Raw genomic sequence first — 13,561 nt, 5'->3', positions numbered from 1 at the left:
AGTTTGCAAAAACTGAGGAGGTATTGTAAACTTAAATGTCACAACGTGGTGAGAACATTGATTTCCCAGTTTATGAATGGGTCTCCAAAAAAAAATCTTGGAGACTGCCTGCCACGTAAGCACTTTGCAGCAGGGGGCGCAGGGCACGGGTTTCTGCTGAGGACTACTTTGAGATTGTAAATTATCCATTGTTTCATGTTAAACCTTTCAACTATTGTGTCCTCAGAATAATCCCGAGGAGCTTTCCTCTGAATAAGTCATGTCAGAGCAATATGGCCCGCGGCTGGAGAGTGGATTCCAATCAGAGACTTTTAGAGAATTCAATATATAGTGAACCCCAACAAATAATATTATAATGCACAATTGGATACAAAGTGCTGGAGTAATTCGCCATGTCAGCCAGCATTGTCTGAGGAAGGGTGCCCACCCGAAACGTCACCCATTCCTTCTCTCCAGCGATACTGCCTGTCCCGCTGAGTTACTCCAGCACCCTGTGTCCTGTTGTGTTAATCACCCTGTTAAATATCAGCATATTTAGTAATTTGTTACTGAATATTATATTCCAATTGAAATTGAAAGGCTCTGCCTCTGGTGAATATGATATTGATGGTAGACACAAGTGCTGGCTGTATTTCTGTATTCTGTTCTGTATTCATGCCTTCTATATTCTGTTGTGCTGAAGCAAAGCAAGAATTTCATTGTCCTATCAGGGACACATGACAATAAACTCTCTTGAATCTTGAATATTGGAGAAACTCCACGTTAAAAATACCCATTGTCCTCCACAGCCGTCTGTGGCAATGAATTCCATAGATTCACCACCCTCTGACCAAATAAATTCCTCCTCATCTGCTTTCTAAAGGGACGTCTTTTTATTCTGAGTGTTTAAGAAGGAACTGCAGATGCTGGAAAACCGAAGGTGGACAAAAATGCTGGAGAAACTCAGCGGGTGAGGCAGCATCTATGGAGCGAAGGAAATAGGCGACGTTTCGGGCCGAAACCCTTCTTCAATTTGAGATTGATATTGTTTCCATCGCTTTTAAATTATGCTTTCGAAATCACCTGTCTTTTAAATGAATTCTTCCAATTAATATCACTCGTGGGACAATTTAGCTGGGACATCTTGTTTGGGTCATTTTTCTCAGGGAATTTACGTTTGGGTCATTCTCTTCCGAAGGAAGACACACAAAAATTGCTGGAGTAACTAACTCAGCGGGTCAGGCAGCTCCCCAGGTGACGTTTCAGGTCGAGACCCTTCTTCTCGGCGGAAATTCAGTGTCACTATTCCGTTTTCTCCAGAGATGCTGCCAGTCCCGCTGAGTTACACCCCAGCAGTTTGTGTTTACAGTCGGTGTAAACCAGCATCTGCAGTTCCTTCCCACACAAGTAATTTCAGTCTCTCGTTTGAACAAACGCAAGGAATGAACTCCGACGGTCATTTAGTGCAAATTGGGCAGCAATGTTCGCCGTTGAGTTTCATGTGAAGGTTGGCACTGACTCAAATCGTGTGTGTGTGTGTGTGTGTGTGAATCTGCACAGTGCAGAAGCCCCCTGTGTTGAGTCCACATTGTATTGTTCTGGCACAACCAGAGTGAGAGCAGCTTTTATGTGAGAGGCAGCCAGCCAGCCAGCCTTGTGTTTGGAGTGGGCAGTGCCGGGCCAGCCAGCCTTGTGTTTGGAGTGGGCAGTGCCGGGCCAGCCAGCCTTGTGTTTGGAGTGGGCAGTACCGGGCCGGGCCAGCCTTGTGTTTGGAGTGGGCAGTACCGGGCCGGGCCAGTCCGCTTGTGTCTCGGCTGCGCTGCACACACTACTAGCAGGAAGTGGGGTACATCGATCAGGTTTTTTTTAATTGACAGAATCCGGCAGGCAGAAAGGGATTGTGGTTTGGATAAAGCCTCGATCCTGAACTGTGTACATCCTTAATACCTTGTGTCGGGGAGAGCAGAGTTAGATCACTAAAACGTAAGCAATCCGTTTCCTCTCTGCTGATAGATAAGCCGTGCGAAGCCGAGATAGAACTGGCGTGATATCTATCTGCTTCTCTCTCTCTCTCTCTCCCTGCTTCTCTCCCTCTCTCCATCTCTCTCCCTTTCTCTCTCTGCTTATCTCTATCTCTGCTTCTCTCTCTCTCCCCCCTCTCTCTCTCTGCCTCCGTCCCTCCCTCTGCCTTCCTCTCACCTCCTCTCTCCCCATCTCTCTCCCTCTTTCTCTGTTTCTCTCTCCCTCCTTCTCTCTGCCTCCCTCCCTCTCCCTCTCTCCCCACTCCTTGCTGGCATTTATTTGGTGTGCTGTGTGCGCGCAGGAGAGGGGGCAAGAGTGAGGGGCTGCAAAGATGTTGGACCCGTCGTCTAGCGAGGAGGAGACGGAGGATGTGGTGGAGGAAGAGTGCAAGGAGGTGCAGGCACCGGCGGCCGGCAGCCGCTTGTCCCCCAGCAGAACAAGCGAGAGTAGCGGTGGCGGCGGCCTGCAGCCCACCAGCCGCAGTAGCAGCATCCGTCCCTCCAGCCCCAGCCCGTCCGTGGTGAGCGAGAAGGAGAAAGAGGAGCTGGAGAGGCTGCAGAGAGAGGAGGAGGAGAGGAAGAGAAAACTGCAGCTCTACGTCTTTGTCATGCGATGCATCGCCTACCCCTTCAACGCCAAGCAGCCCACCGACATGGCCAGGAGGCAGCAGAAGGTAAAGGGGGGCATTGGCGGTGAAACTGTACCCCCTTCCTCTCTCTCTCTCTCTCACCCCTCCATCCCGAACCATCCCCCCCCCCCCTTCAAACCACCACCAAACTTCACCCCAATCCCCCCTTCACCCCAATCCCCCCCTCTCAATCCCCCCCCCCTCACTCCCCCCCCCACCACCCCCAAACCCCTTCACCCAATCCCCCCCTCCCCCCCTCAACCCCCCCCTCTCACCCCCTCCTATCGGGCGGGGGGGCCGGAAAACTCAGTGCTCTCTCTCACCCCCCTCCCTCACTCCACTCCCAAACCACCACCCCCAAACTTCACCCCAATCCCCCCCCTCCTCTCAATCCCCCCCCCCCCTCTCTCGAAACCCCCCCCTCCCCTCCATCCCGAAACACCCCCCCTTCCCTTCAAACCACCACCCCCCAAACTTCACCCCACTCCCCCCTCCTCTCTCAACCCCCCCCTCCCTCACCCAACCCGAACCATCCCCCCCCTCCTCCCCCCAATCCCCCAACTTCAACCCAACCCCCCCATCCCCTGCTCCCATAACATTCCCCCTCAAAAACATCCTCCCCCTCGCTCACTCCACTCCACCCCCCTCCCACCCTTCCCTGCCCCAACCTCCCCTGCTCATGCCATTCCCTCCCCCAAAACATCCCGCTTCCCCTGCCCCCCCCAAACCACTCCTGCCCCCCCCCCCGTAAGTATCCTCCCTGCCCCAAAACTACCCCCCCCACCCCCCCCAGCCCCAACCCATCCTATCCTCCACAAAAACCCCCACTCCTCCAAACCCCCCCCCTAACCCATGACCCCCCCAAAATTCTCCCCTCACCCATCCAACCCCCAAACGTCCCCCTTTACCCCCAACCCCCCCCTCTCCCACCCCCTCCCCCCAGACAGCCCCCTTCTCTCCAGCCCCCGGGGCTATTGAGCTGCTGCTGCCCACACACACACACACACACACACACACACACACACACACTGCCAAGGCCAGCAGTAGTGACATTAGTGTCATGTACCGGGGCTGCCTGCCTGCCTGCACTCACCCACCCAGCCACTAATCCCCCTGCTCGCTGCAGTGGCAGCGGCCGCCCAGCCAGCTTATCCAGCCTGCGTGGAGGAGGCACCTCCTCACACCCACGTCCCCGAATAGGAACATCAATTGGCAGTCCAAGGTGACTTGTTAATTGTGGAGGGCGAAACTCGCGGCGACTTTGCGCTTGCATCAGTGTTTTTGTTTGGCGGCTGGGTTTCCGGGCACTGCAACTCTCGCCCGGGCTAACTTGCCTGTACAGGGCACTGCTGTTGCAAAGATGTATGACTTTCCCTTTGTTCTTGCCTGCGCATTTTCTCCTTGTTGCCCCATTAGCCGGGGGATAGGCACATCAGGCAGAAGAGTGGCGTGAAATACAGGCAGGGGTTGTGAGCCAAAGTGGTTCATCTGTACATTAAAATATATATATATTGGAGCCCTTTACCTCCTCCTCCCCCCCTCAATAGTCAAATAACGACGCCCGCACTCAGACAGGGATGATGGGGCGTCAGTGATTTCTACCGCGTTATCACTCTCTCCACCAAGTGGCGCTGATAATGGTAATGACAGAGTCATTGTCACATCAGCACCGCTACAAGGGACTGTATAAGTCCAGGGTGCAATAGTCCATCCAAACCCCCCTTCCTCATTCCCACGCTGACCCTGTGTGGAGGAAGTGAACTGCAGATGCTGGTTTAAACCATAGATGGACACAAAATGCTGGAGCAACTCAGCAGGCCAGGCAGCATCTCCGGAGAGAAGGAATGGGTGACTTTTCGGGAGGAGACCCTTCTTCAGCCCACACTGACCTGTCTGTCCTGGGCTGCATGCCTCCGTTGTCAGAGTGAATGTCAACGAAAATAATAGGAACAACATCCCTGATTTCGCTTGGGCAGCTTACAGGAATATTGTAATTATGGGGAATATTGAATTCCCGAACTTAAGGTAACCCTTGCCAACCCTCTCTCTCCATCCCTCCCTAGTTCTCCGACTAATTTCACTGTCCATATGATTAATTTATTAATTGTATGCCTCCTTGTCACAATAGACAATAGGTGCAGGAGTAGGCCATTCAGCCCTTCGAGCCAGCACCACCATTCACTGTGATCATGGCTGATCATCCCCAATCAGAACCCCGTTCCTGCCTTCACCTTCCCCTCAGTTAACCAAGAACCATAGATAGACACAACATGCTGGAGTAACTCAGCGGAACAGGCAGCATCTCTGGAGAGAAGGAATGGGTGACGTTTCGGGTCGAGACCCTTCTTCAGACTGAGAGTCAGGGGAGAGGGAGACACTGAGATATGGAAGGGTGAGGTGGGAAGACGAGAGGGGGTGATGATGAAGGAAAATGTGGAAATGGTTCACTGTTAGCTGAGGGAAAGGTGACAACGAGGTGTACAATAGGTAAAATTTAATCAGGAGGACAGCCAAACTAGTCAGGACTGAGAGAGAGAGAGGGAAATAGACTCTAGACAAGTATATCAAGTCTTCAAATGGCCGGCAGGAGTAGGCCATTTGGCCCTTTGAGCCAGCACCGCCATTCAATGTGATCATGGCTGAACATCCCCAATCAGTACCCCGTTCCTGCCTTCTCCCCATATCCCCTGACTCCACTATCTTTAAGAGCCCTATCTAGCTCTCTCTTGAAAGCATCCAGAGAACCTGCCTCCACCGCCCTCTGAGGCGGAGAATTCAACACTCACCACTCTCTGTGAGAAAAAGTGTTTCCTCGTCTCCGTTCTAAATGGCTCACTCCTTATTCTTCAACTGTGGCCCCTGGTTCTGGACCCCCCCAACATCGGGAACATGTTTCCTGCCTCTAGCATGTCCAAGCCCTTAATAATCTTATATGCTTCAAAGTAAGGGTTACTTGAAGTTGGAGAAATAATGATTCATACCGCTGGGCTGTAAACTGCCCAAGTGAGATACAGGCTGTGTATCTGTGGGGTACAACGGTACTTGGAGATGCCAGAGACAAAGAACAATTTGCTGCGGGTAGATAGATGGAGAACCCTCCTTGCCTTGTGGAGCAGTGCTGAGATGTCATTCTGTGTAACATGGGTTGTTGGCACTGATCATCGACAGTGGCCCGGGGAACATAACTCCAGCTGCCTTTATACTGCAGGCTCTCCCCACACGCCCGCCTCTCATCTGGGCTTGTTTGATTTGCAAAATACTCCACTTGATAGTTGTAATTTAGCCTGGCTGTTCTCAGAACTGGGGTGCAGTACTGTACGGGAAAGGCTTTGATTTTGGAACTGGCTTTTTTGATTTGTAAAGATGCGATGGAACTTTATTTACCCCTAGAGAGAAATTGGTCTGACAACAGTTTTAAAACGCAACAAGATATTTGAAGCATGAATATAAGTGATGAGAGGAAATTCCAGGATTGGCGATGTGTAGAGATTGTGTGGGGGGGGAGGTTCAGTCTAACCCACGACAGAACAACCCCCCCCATCTCAGAATATTTGTACTGTCAGGTGCCCATGTACTAATCATAACACAATTACATTTCAAAGCTGTGGATGTGAAATACACATTTTCCAGCATATTAATAACTCTTCAATTGTAACTGAAATATATAACACCAATGGTCTGAGATTTGAAAAAACAATTTATTAACATATCTAAGGTAGACAAAAATGCTGGAGAAACTCAGCGGGTGGGGCAGCATCTATGGAGCGAAGGAAATAGCAACGTTTCGGGTCGAGACCTTTCTTCAGACTGAAGAAGGGTCTAAAGACGGCTCTCGACCCGAAACGTTGCCTATTTCCTTGCTCCATAGATGCTGCCTCACCCGCTGAGTTTCTCCAGCATTTTTGTCTACATTCAATTTTCCAGCATCTGCAGTTCCTTCTTAAATATTAACACACCTAAATTCACAATATTTCAAAAAGTGATGTGTGTCTCTAAGGCTCTTTGTTCGTAAGTCCATAAGACATAGTAGTAGAATGAGGCGGCCATTCGGCCCATCTGGTCTGCTCCGTCATTCAATCATGGCTGATCTATTTTTCCTCCCCATTCACATTCTCCTGTCTTCTCCCTGTAACCTTTGACACTCTTTGGATCAGAAAATAGCAATAAAAATAATATGTGTAGGAAGGAAGTGCAGGTACTGGTTCAGGCCAAAGATAGTCACAAAATGCTGGAGTAACTCAGTGGGACAGGCAGCATCTCTGGAGAGAAGCTTTTCACCTATTCCTTTTCTTCTGAGATGTTGCCTGACCTGGTGAGTTACTCCAGCATTTTGTGCCCAATAAAAATCATTTGTTGTGGGGTCCAGATTATCCGAGATGTCAAAAAATATTGAACAAAGTCACGAGGAAATGAGATAAAGAGCCAAATAATCCCGGAATACTGTGGTGAGGCTTTGGACAAATCACCTGGAAATGACAGTAGAAATGCTAAAGTGAAATCTTGCCATAGAGGGAGTACAGAGAAGGTTCACCAGACTGATTCCTGGGATGTCAGGACTTTCATATGAATAGACTCGGCTTGTACTCGAGAATTAGAAGATTGGGGGGGATCTTATAGAAACTTACAAAATTCTTAAGGGGTTGGACAGGCTAGATGCAGGAAGATTGTTCCCGATGTTGGGGAAGTCCAGAACAAGGGGTCTCAGTTTAAGGATAAAGGGGAAATCTTTTAAAACCGAGTTGAGGAGGACTTTTTTCACACAGAGTGGTGAATCTCTGGAACTCTCTGCCACAGAGGGTAGTTGAGGCCAGTTCATTGGCTATAGTTAAGAGGGAGTTAGATGTGGCCCTTGTGGCTAAGGGGATCAGAGGGTATGGAGAGAAGGCAGGTACGGGATACTGAGTTGGATGATCAGCCATGATCATATTGAATGGCGGTGCAGGCTCAAAGGGCCGAATGGCCTACTGCTGCACCTAATTTCTATGTTTCTATGTTTCTATGTTTTAGGACTGAGATGAGCACAGAGAGTGATGAATCTGTGGAATTCTCTGCAACAGAAGGTAGTTGAGGCCAGTTCATTGGCTATATTTAAGAAGGAGTTAGATGTGGCTCTATTTTCTATGTTTCTATGTTTCTATGAAACAGTTTTCACACACTTGTACTTTGATGTGGTAATTAGTCATAGTCATACAGCATGGAAACAGGCCCTTCGGCCCAACTTGTCCATGTCGACCAAGGGGGGGATTGGGCTGTATGGGGAAAAAAACAGGCTAATTGGCAGAATTGGTTCATTAAGTAAAGAAACAAATTAAAGGCTATATGCCTGAATGGAATTAAACCAGGGAAGACCAATAAGTAAAAGGTTTGAAGCTGTATGCTGATTGGAATGAGAATCCTGAGGACAAATGCATGGAACTCGAAGAAAAGATTGGAAGGAAAAGCGACCAATTCAGTTTGGTGAGAATGACATTTGGAGCCATTACTGAGACAAAATGCTGAAGTGCGGGAGAATATCTTGTACCTTGTACCTTCCGAAGAGTCCACCAGGGACTATACGGGAAGTTGGACAGTTTTATACTGGACAATTTTTACATTTACACCAAGCCAATTAACGCACTAACCTGCACGTCTTTGGAGTGTGGGAGGAAACCGAAGATCTTGGAGAAAACCCACGCAGGTCACGGGGAGAACGTACAAACTCCGTACGGACAGCGCCCGTGGTCGGGATCGAACCCGGGTCTCCGGCGCTGAATTTTGCTGTAAGGCAGCAACTCTACCGCTGCGCCGCCGTGACTGCCTGAAGAAGGGTCAGGACCCCTCTTCGGACTGAAGACCTTCATTTATTTTAGATTTGAGAGCGAGAATGGATCCAGGAAAGTTAATGTACACAATAAAGTGTACATTAATAGGACAAAGGCATGGTGAGGGGTAGCGGTAGCCTTAATCATTAAGGATGAAACATTATTAGGAGAGCATGTCATGAAGTAAACGGTGATGTTTTTAAGGGCAGAATTTATTTTAAACCTAAAATGACTTTGGGCGGGGGAGGCAGGGTGGATTGGCCCATCTTTAAATCCTCCCTAAAAACTCACTTTTATTCACTGGCTTTCGACACTGGCTGAGACTTTGTTCCTGTTTTTAGTGCTTTTAATGTCTTTTAATTTTTACTGTTTTTATAGTCCTGTCGTCTTAATGGTTTTAGTAGTTTGTAATAACTTTTTGTTGACTTCCCATGTACAGCACTTTGTGGTAACTGATGTTGTCTAAAAGCGCTTATAAATAAAGTTATTATTATTATACCTAGCACCTTAGAAATGGACAATGTTGATTTTGTGAGAAGAAAACGGAGGCACAAGGAACTGCAGATGTTTGGGGGTCTTGTGCAAAGTGCTGGAGGAACTCAGCGGGTCAGGCAGCATCTGTGGAGAGGTGACATTTTGGGGTCGGGACCTAAGATAATGGTGGGCATATGAAATGATTACTTAGACCAGAGGAAGATTACAGTAGGATGAGAGGGAAAACTAATTTAACCAGGGACAGGATCTTGAGAAAAAGATTAGTGATTAGAGAATAAAAAAATAACTAACAGTTGACAAATCTCCAGTTTATATCGTTCTATAGCCCTGGGAATTTAAAGAATTAGATGTGAATACTGCAGATTTTGTTACCATCATTTTCTACAGTTATCTCGATTCATGAATTATGAATTGAGATTGGAAAATGATACGTGTCATTTTACTATTTAAGAATTAGGGGAGGTGAAAACCAGGGAACTAAGGTCCATCTAGCCCAGGGGTGGGGAACCTTTTCATGTTGGAATGCCGCATTAAGTTAGCTGTAATCTAATAAGGCCGCATCCAAGAAACTTAAATTAGATATACTTCAAAATGTACATTATTTTGTTAAAATAGTCCTCGTGACTTACTAATGTTATAATTGTGGCCATCAGTCGGGGAGGATTATGTTGTTGAATCTTCTTTCACTCTTTGGTATTTTAAATACGTTCATTTTAAGATTAAAATAAAAATAATAAAAGACAAATAAAAACATACTAATAAAAATAAAAGGATTTGTTCTACAAAATTCGGATTCATTCAAAAGGCCGCACTTAATGGCTTAGAAGGCCGCATGCAGCCTTAAGGCCGCATGTTCCCCACCAACCTGACCTCCCGGTGGCTCAGCATTTCAACTCCCCCTCCCATTCCGAATCCGACCTCTCTGTCCTGGGTCTCCTCCATGGCCAGAGCGAGCAACACCGGAAATTGGAGGAACAGCACCTCATATTCCGCTTGGGGAGTCTGCATCCTGGGGGCATGAACATTGAATTCTCCCAATTTTGTTAGCCCTTGCTGTCTCCTCCCCTTCCTATCTCTCCCTCAGCCCTCGGGCTCCTCCTTTTTCCTTTATTCTCCCCGCCCCATCAGGCTGAAGAAGGGTTTCGGCCCGAAACGTTGCCTATTTCCTTCGCTCCATCGATGCTGCTGCACCCGCTGAGTTTCTCCAGCATTTTTGTGTACCTTCGATTTTCCAGCATCTGCAGTCCCTTCTTAAACACCTGACCTAGCCTGTTGTCAGGAATGTACTCGAATGAACCAGATTGATGATAAACAATTCATCACCTTGAATAAAATGCAAAATGCTGGTGGAACTCAGCAGGTCAGGCAGCATCAGTGGCGGGAATGGACAGTTGACGTTTCGGGTCAGGACCCTTCTTCAAACTGAACACCTTCATTTATTTTAGATTTGAGAGCGAGAATGGATCCAGGAAGGTTATCTCTTATTGAATCCTTTGGAAAGGTGATTTAGAAAGGGGAATATCTATCCATTCACCTTAAAACACAAAGTGCTGGAGCAGCTTTAGTGGGTCAGGCAGTATCTTGTTTCTTGATCTGCTTAGTGTAGTTTATTGTCACGTGTACCGAGGTATAGTGCAACGCTTTTGTTGCGTGCTATCCAGTCAGTGGAAAGACAATACATGATTCACAAACGAGCTGTCCAGAGTGTACAGACACATAGAAACATAGAAATTAGGTGCATTCGGCCCTTCGAACCTGCACCGCCATTCAATATGATCATGGCTGATCATCCAACTCAGTATCCCGTACCTGCCTTCTCTCCATACCCTCTGATCCCCTTAGCCACAAGGGCCACATCTAACTCCCTCTTAAATATAGCCAATGAACTGGCCTCAACTACCCTCTGTGGCAGAGAGTTCCAGAGATTCACCACTCTCTGTGTGAAAAAAAGTTCTTCTCATCTCGGTTTTAAAGGATTTCCCCCTTATCCTTAAGCTGTGACCCCTTGTCCTGGACTTCCCCAACATCGGGAGCAATCTTCCTGCATCTAGCCTGTCCAACCCCTTAAGAATTTTGTAAGTTTCTATAAGATCCCCTCTCAATGTCCTAAATTCTAGAGAGTATAAACCAAGCCTGTCTAGTCTTTCTTCATAAGACCGTCCTGACATCCCAGGAATCAGTCTGGGAATGATAAGGGAATAATGTTTAGTGCAAGATAAAGCCAGTAAAGTCCGATCAAAGATAGTCTGAGGTAGAATGTAGTTCAGGACTGCTCTCCCAGTTGGGGTAGGGTCATTCGGTTGCCTGACAACAGCTGAGAAGAAGCTGTCCTTGAATCTGAAAGTGTGCGTTTTCATGCTTCTATACTGATAGCCTGATGGAAGAGGGGAGAAGAGAGAGTGGCCAGGGTGCGACGTTCTTGATTATGCTGCTGGCCTTGCCGAGGCAGCGTGAGGTTTTAATGGAGTTGATGGGAGGAAGGGTGACGGTCTGGACTGCGTCCACAATTCTCTGCAATTTGTTTGCGGTCTTGAATGGAGCTGTTCCCAAACCAAGCTGTGATGCATCCCGATAAAAATGCTTTCTACTGTGGAGGGAATGCAGCCTTACCTGCTGTAAGTTCCTCCAGCACGTCATGTTTGATCAAGATTCCAGCATCTGCAGCCTCATGTGACTCCATCTATTCATATTATTTTTCTGCATTTCCAGATGGTGTCGGATGGAGTCCCACACAAGAGGCTTTGTGTTAAGGTTCAATCTAATGGAGTGCAAAGCAAATTATTAACGTGGTATTAGGATATATTCACTGAGCAGCGATTGATCAGATCGTTAAACGGACTGAAAGGAATTGTGATGCTCCATCACTATTCACCGTATTTTAAATCTTTGTATTGAAGAGAGAGAAATTTGCATAATGGCAAGTTTGCCAACTACTCAAAAATTAGGACAGTTTGTTAGAAGAGTTGGCGATAATAAGTTAATTGCAAAGAGGTATTCATGGATTGAATGAATTGGGAAATGGATTTCAAAATAAACAAAACATGAGGATACCAGTTTTGTTCAAAAATGTAGAGAACATGGTCTTGTAAATGGTCTATCACAAGGGTTCCCAACCTGGGGTAAATTTCACTTACCCAGGGGGTACATTTGTTGATTCTGGATCTGGGCATATTATTTTCTCATTGACTGACTGTGTTTGGTTCTGGTATACCAGTATCTGTTCATCATTAGTTGTTCATGAATAAGTGAAAGAACATTGTTACGCGCTATTAAAGTTGCCTGGGGTGAACGGGACGGGAAAGGTCGGGAACCCCTGGTCTATAGAGGCACAAAGAGATGTCGACTGGTGAGGTTTTTAACGCACACAAAATAATCAAATGCCGCATCTGGAAGAAGTATCTAATTCTATCCACCGTTGCTCAACTCCTGCAGTCTCTTGGTATTCAAATAACAACATTTTTACCCATCTTTTGTCTTTGGAGTTTGATGTGTAGTAAGGGGAGTGACCCATAAATAGCTAGATGGACTGAATGGTCTGACTGACTTGTTTCAGTGCTGGTTCTCCCACTAGTCTCACTGTCCTCCAGATTAATTTTACTGCCTGTACGCGCCATTGTCAACTTCCCCTCAGCCAACAATGAACCATCCTACATTTTCTTGAGCATCGCCTGCTTTGATCTGTCATTTTCACACCATTCCCTTTGCATATCTCTAGTTTCCCTCTCCCCTGACTCTCAGTCTTTATAACAAGAGGAGTCGAGTATAGGAGCAAAGAGGTCCTTCGGCAGTTGTACAGAGCCCTAGTGAGACCACACCTGGAGTATTGGGTGCAGTTTTGATCCCCTAATTTGAGGAAGGAAATTCTTGCTATTGAGGGAGTGCAGCGTAGGTTTACAAGGTTAATTCCCGGATTGTGGGACTGTCATTGGCTGAGAGAATGGAGCGGCTGGGCTTGCACACTCGGGAGTTTAGAAGGATGAGAGGAGATCTTATTGAAACATATAAGATTGTTAACGGTTTGGACACGCTAGAGGCAGGAAACGTGTTCCCGATGTTGGGGGAGTCCAGATCCAGGGGCCACAGTTTAAGAATAAGGGGTAAGCCATTTAGAACGGAGACGAGGAAACACTGTTTCTCACAGAGAGTTGTGAGTCTGTGGAATTCTCTGCCTCAGAGGGCGGTGGAGGCAGGTTCTCTGGATGCTTTCAAGAGAGAGATAGATAGGGCTCTTAAAGATAGTGGAGTCAGGGGATATGGGGAAAAGGCAGGAATGGGGTACTGATTGGGGATGATCAGCCATGATCACATTGAATGGCAGTGCTGGCTCAAAGGGCCGAACGGCCTACCCCTGCACCTATTGTCTATTGTCTGTTGAAGACGGGTCTCGGCCCGAAACATCACCCATTCCTTCTCTCCAGGGATGCTGCCTGTCCCACCGAGTTACTCCAGCATTTTGTGTCTATTTGCCTTGTTGCTGTGAGGTTGGAACAGCAAGGAGAAACTATCTTGCTGTGAGTCAAAACGACTGTCACTTTTAGCTCCCTGCAGAGTCTTCAATATCTCATCGCCTGCAATCCAGTACTTAGACTTTGCTAAAGATAGACACAAAAAGCTGGAGCAACTCAGCAGGTCAGGC

The 13,561-nt window shown here is 47.4% G+C and overlaps 1 protein-coding gene across 9 annotated transcripts in view; it reads left to right on the top strand.

The window, feature by feature from the left end:
• Positions 1-1,757: 1,757 nt before the first annotated feature.
• Positions 1,758-13,561, top strand: part of cadpsa (Ca2+-dependent activator protein for secretion a) — a 279,926-nt gene continuing 268,122 nt past the window's right edge. For 5 of the 9 annotated variants that reach the window (XM_055647589.1, XM_055647592.1, XM_055647588.1 and 2 more), the window contains exons 1-2: positions 1,759-1,962; positions 2,303-2,674. In XM_055647589.1, coding sequence (XP_055503564.1) covers positions 2,333-2,674 — 342 coding nt within the window. In that variant the 5' untranslated portion in view covers positions 1,759-1,962; positions 2,303-2,332. Of the gene's footprint in view, positions 1,963-2,163; positions 2,675-13,561 lie in introns of those variants that run through there. The other 4 variants (XM_055647593.1, XM_055647590.1, XM_055647594.1 and 1 more) reach the window with 3 other exon arrangements.

Source organism: Leucoraja erinacea, chromosome 16 (assembly GCF_028641065.1).
Source record: "Leucoraja erinacea ecotype New England chromosome 16, Leri_hhj_1, whole genome shotgun sequence".
Taxonomy (NCBI): Eukaryota; Metazoa; Chordata; class Chondrichthyes; order Rajiformes; family Rajidae; genus Leucoraja; species Leucoraja erinaceus.
The sequence above is the reverse complement of the archived record's forward strand: the minus strand, read 5'-3'. Positions and strand labels throughout refer to the sequence as shown.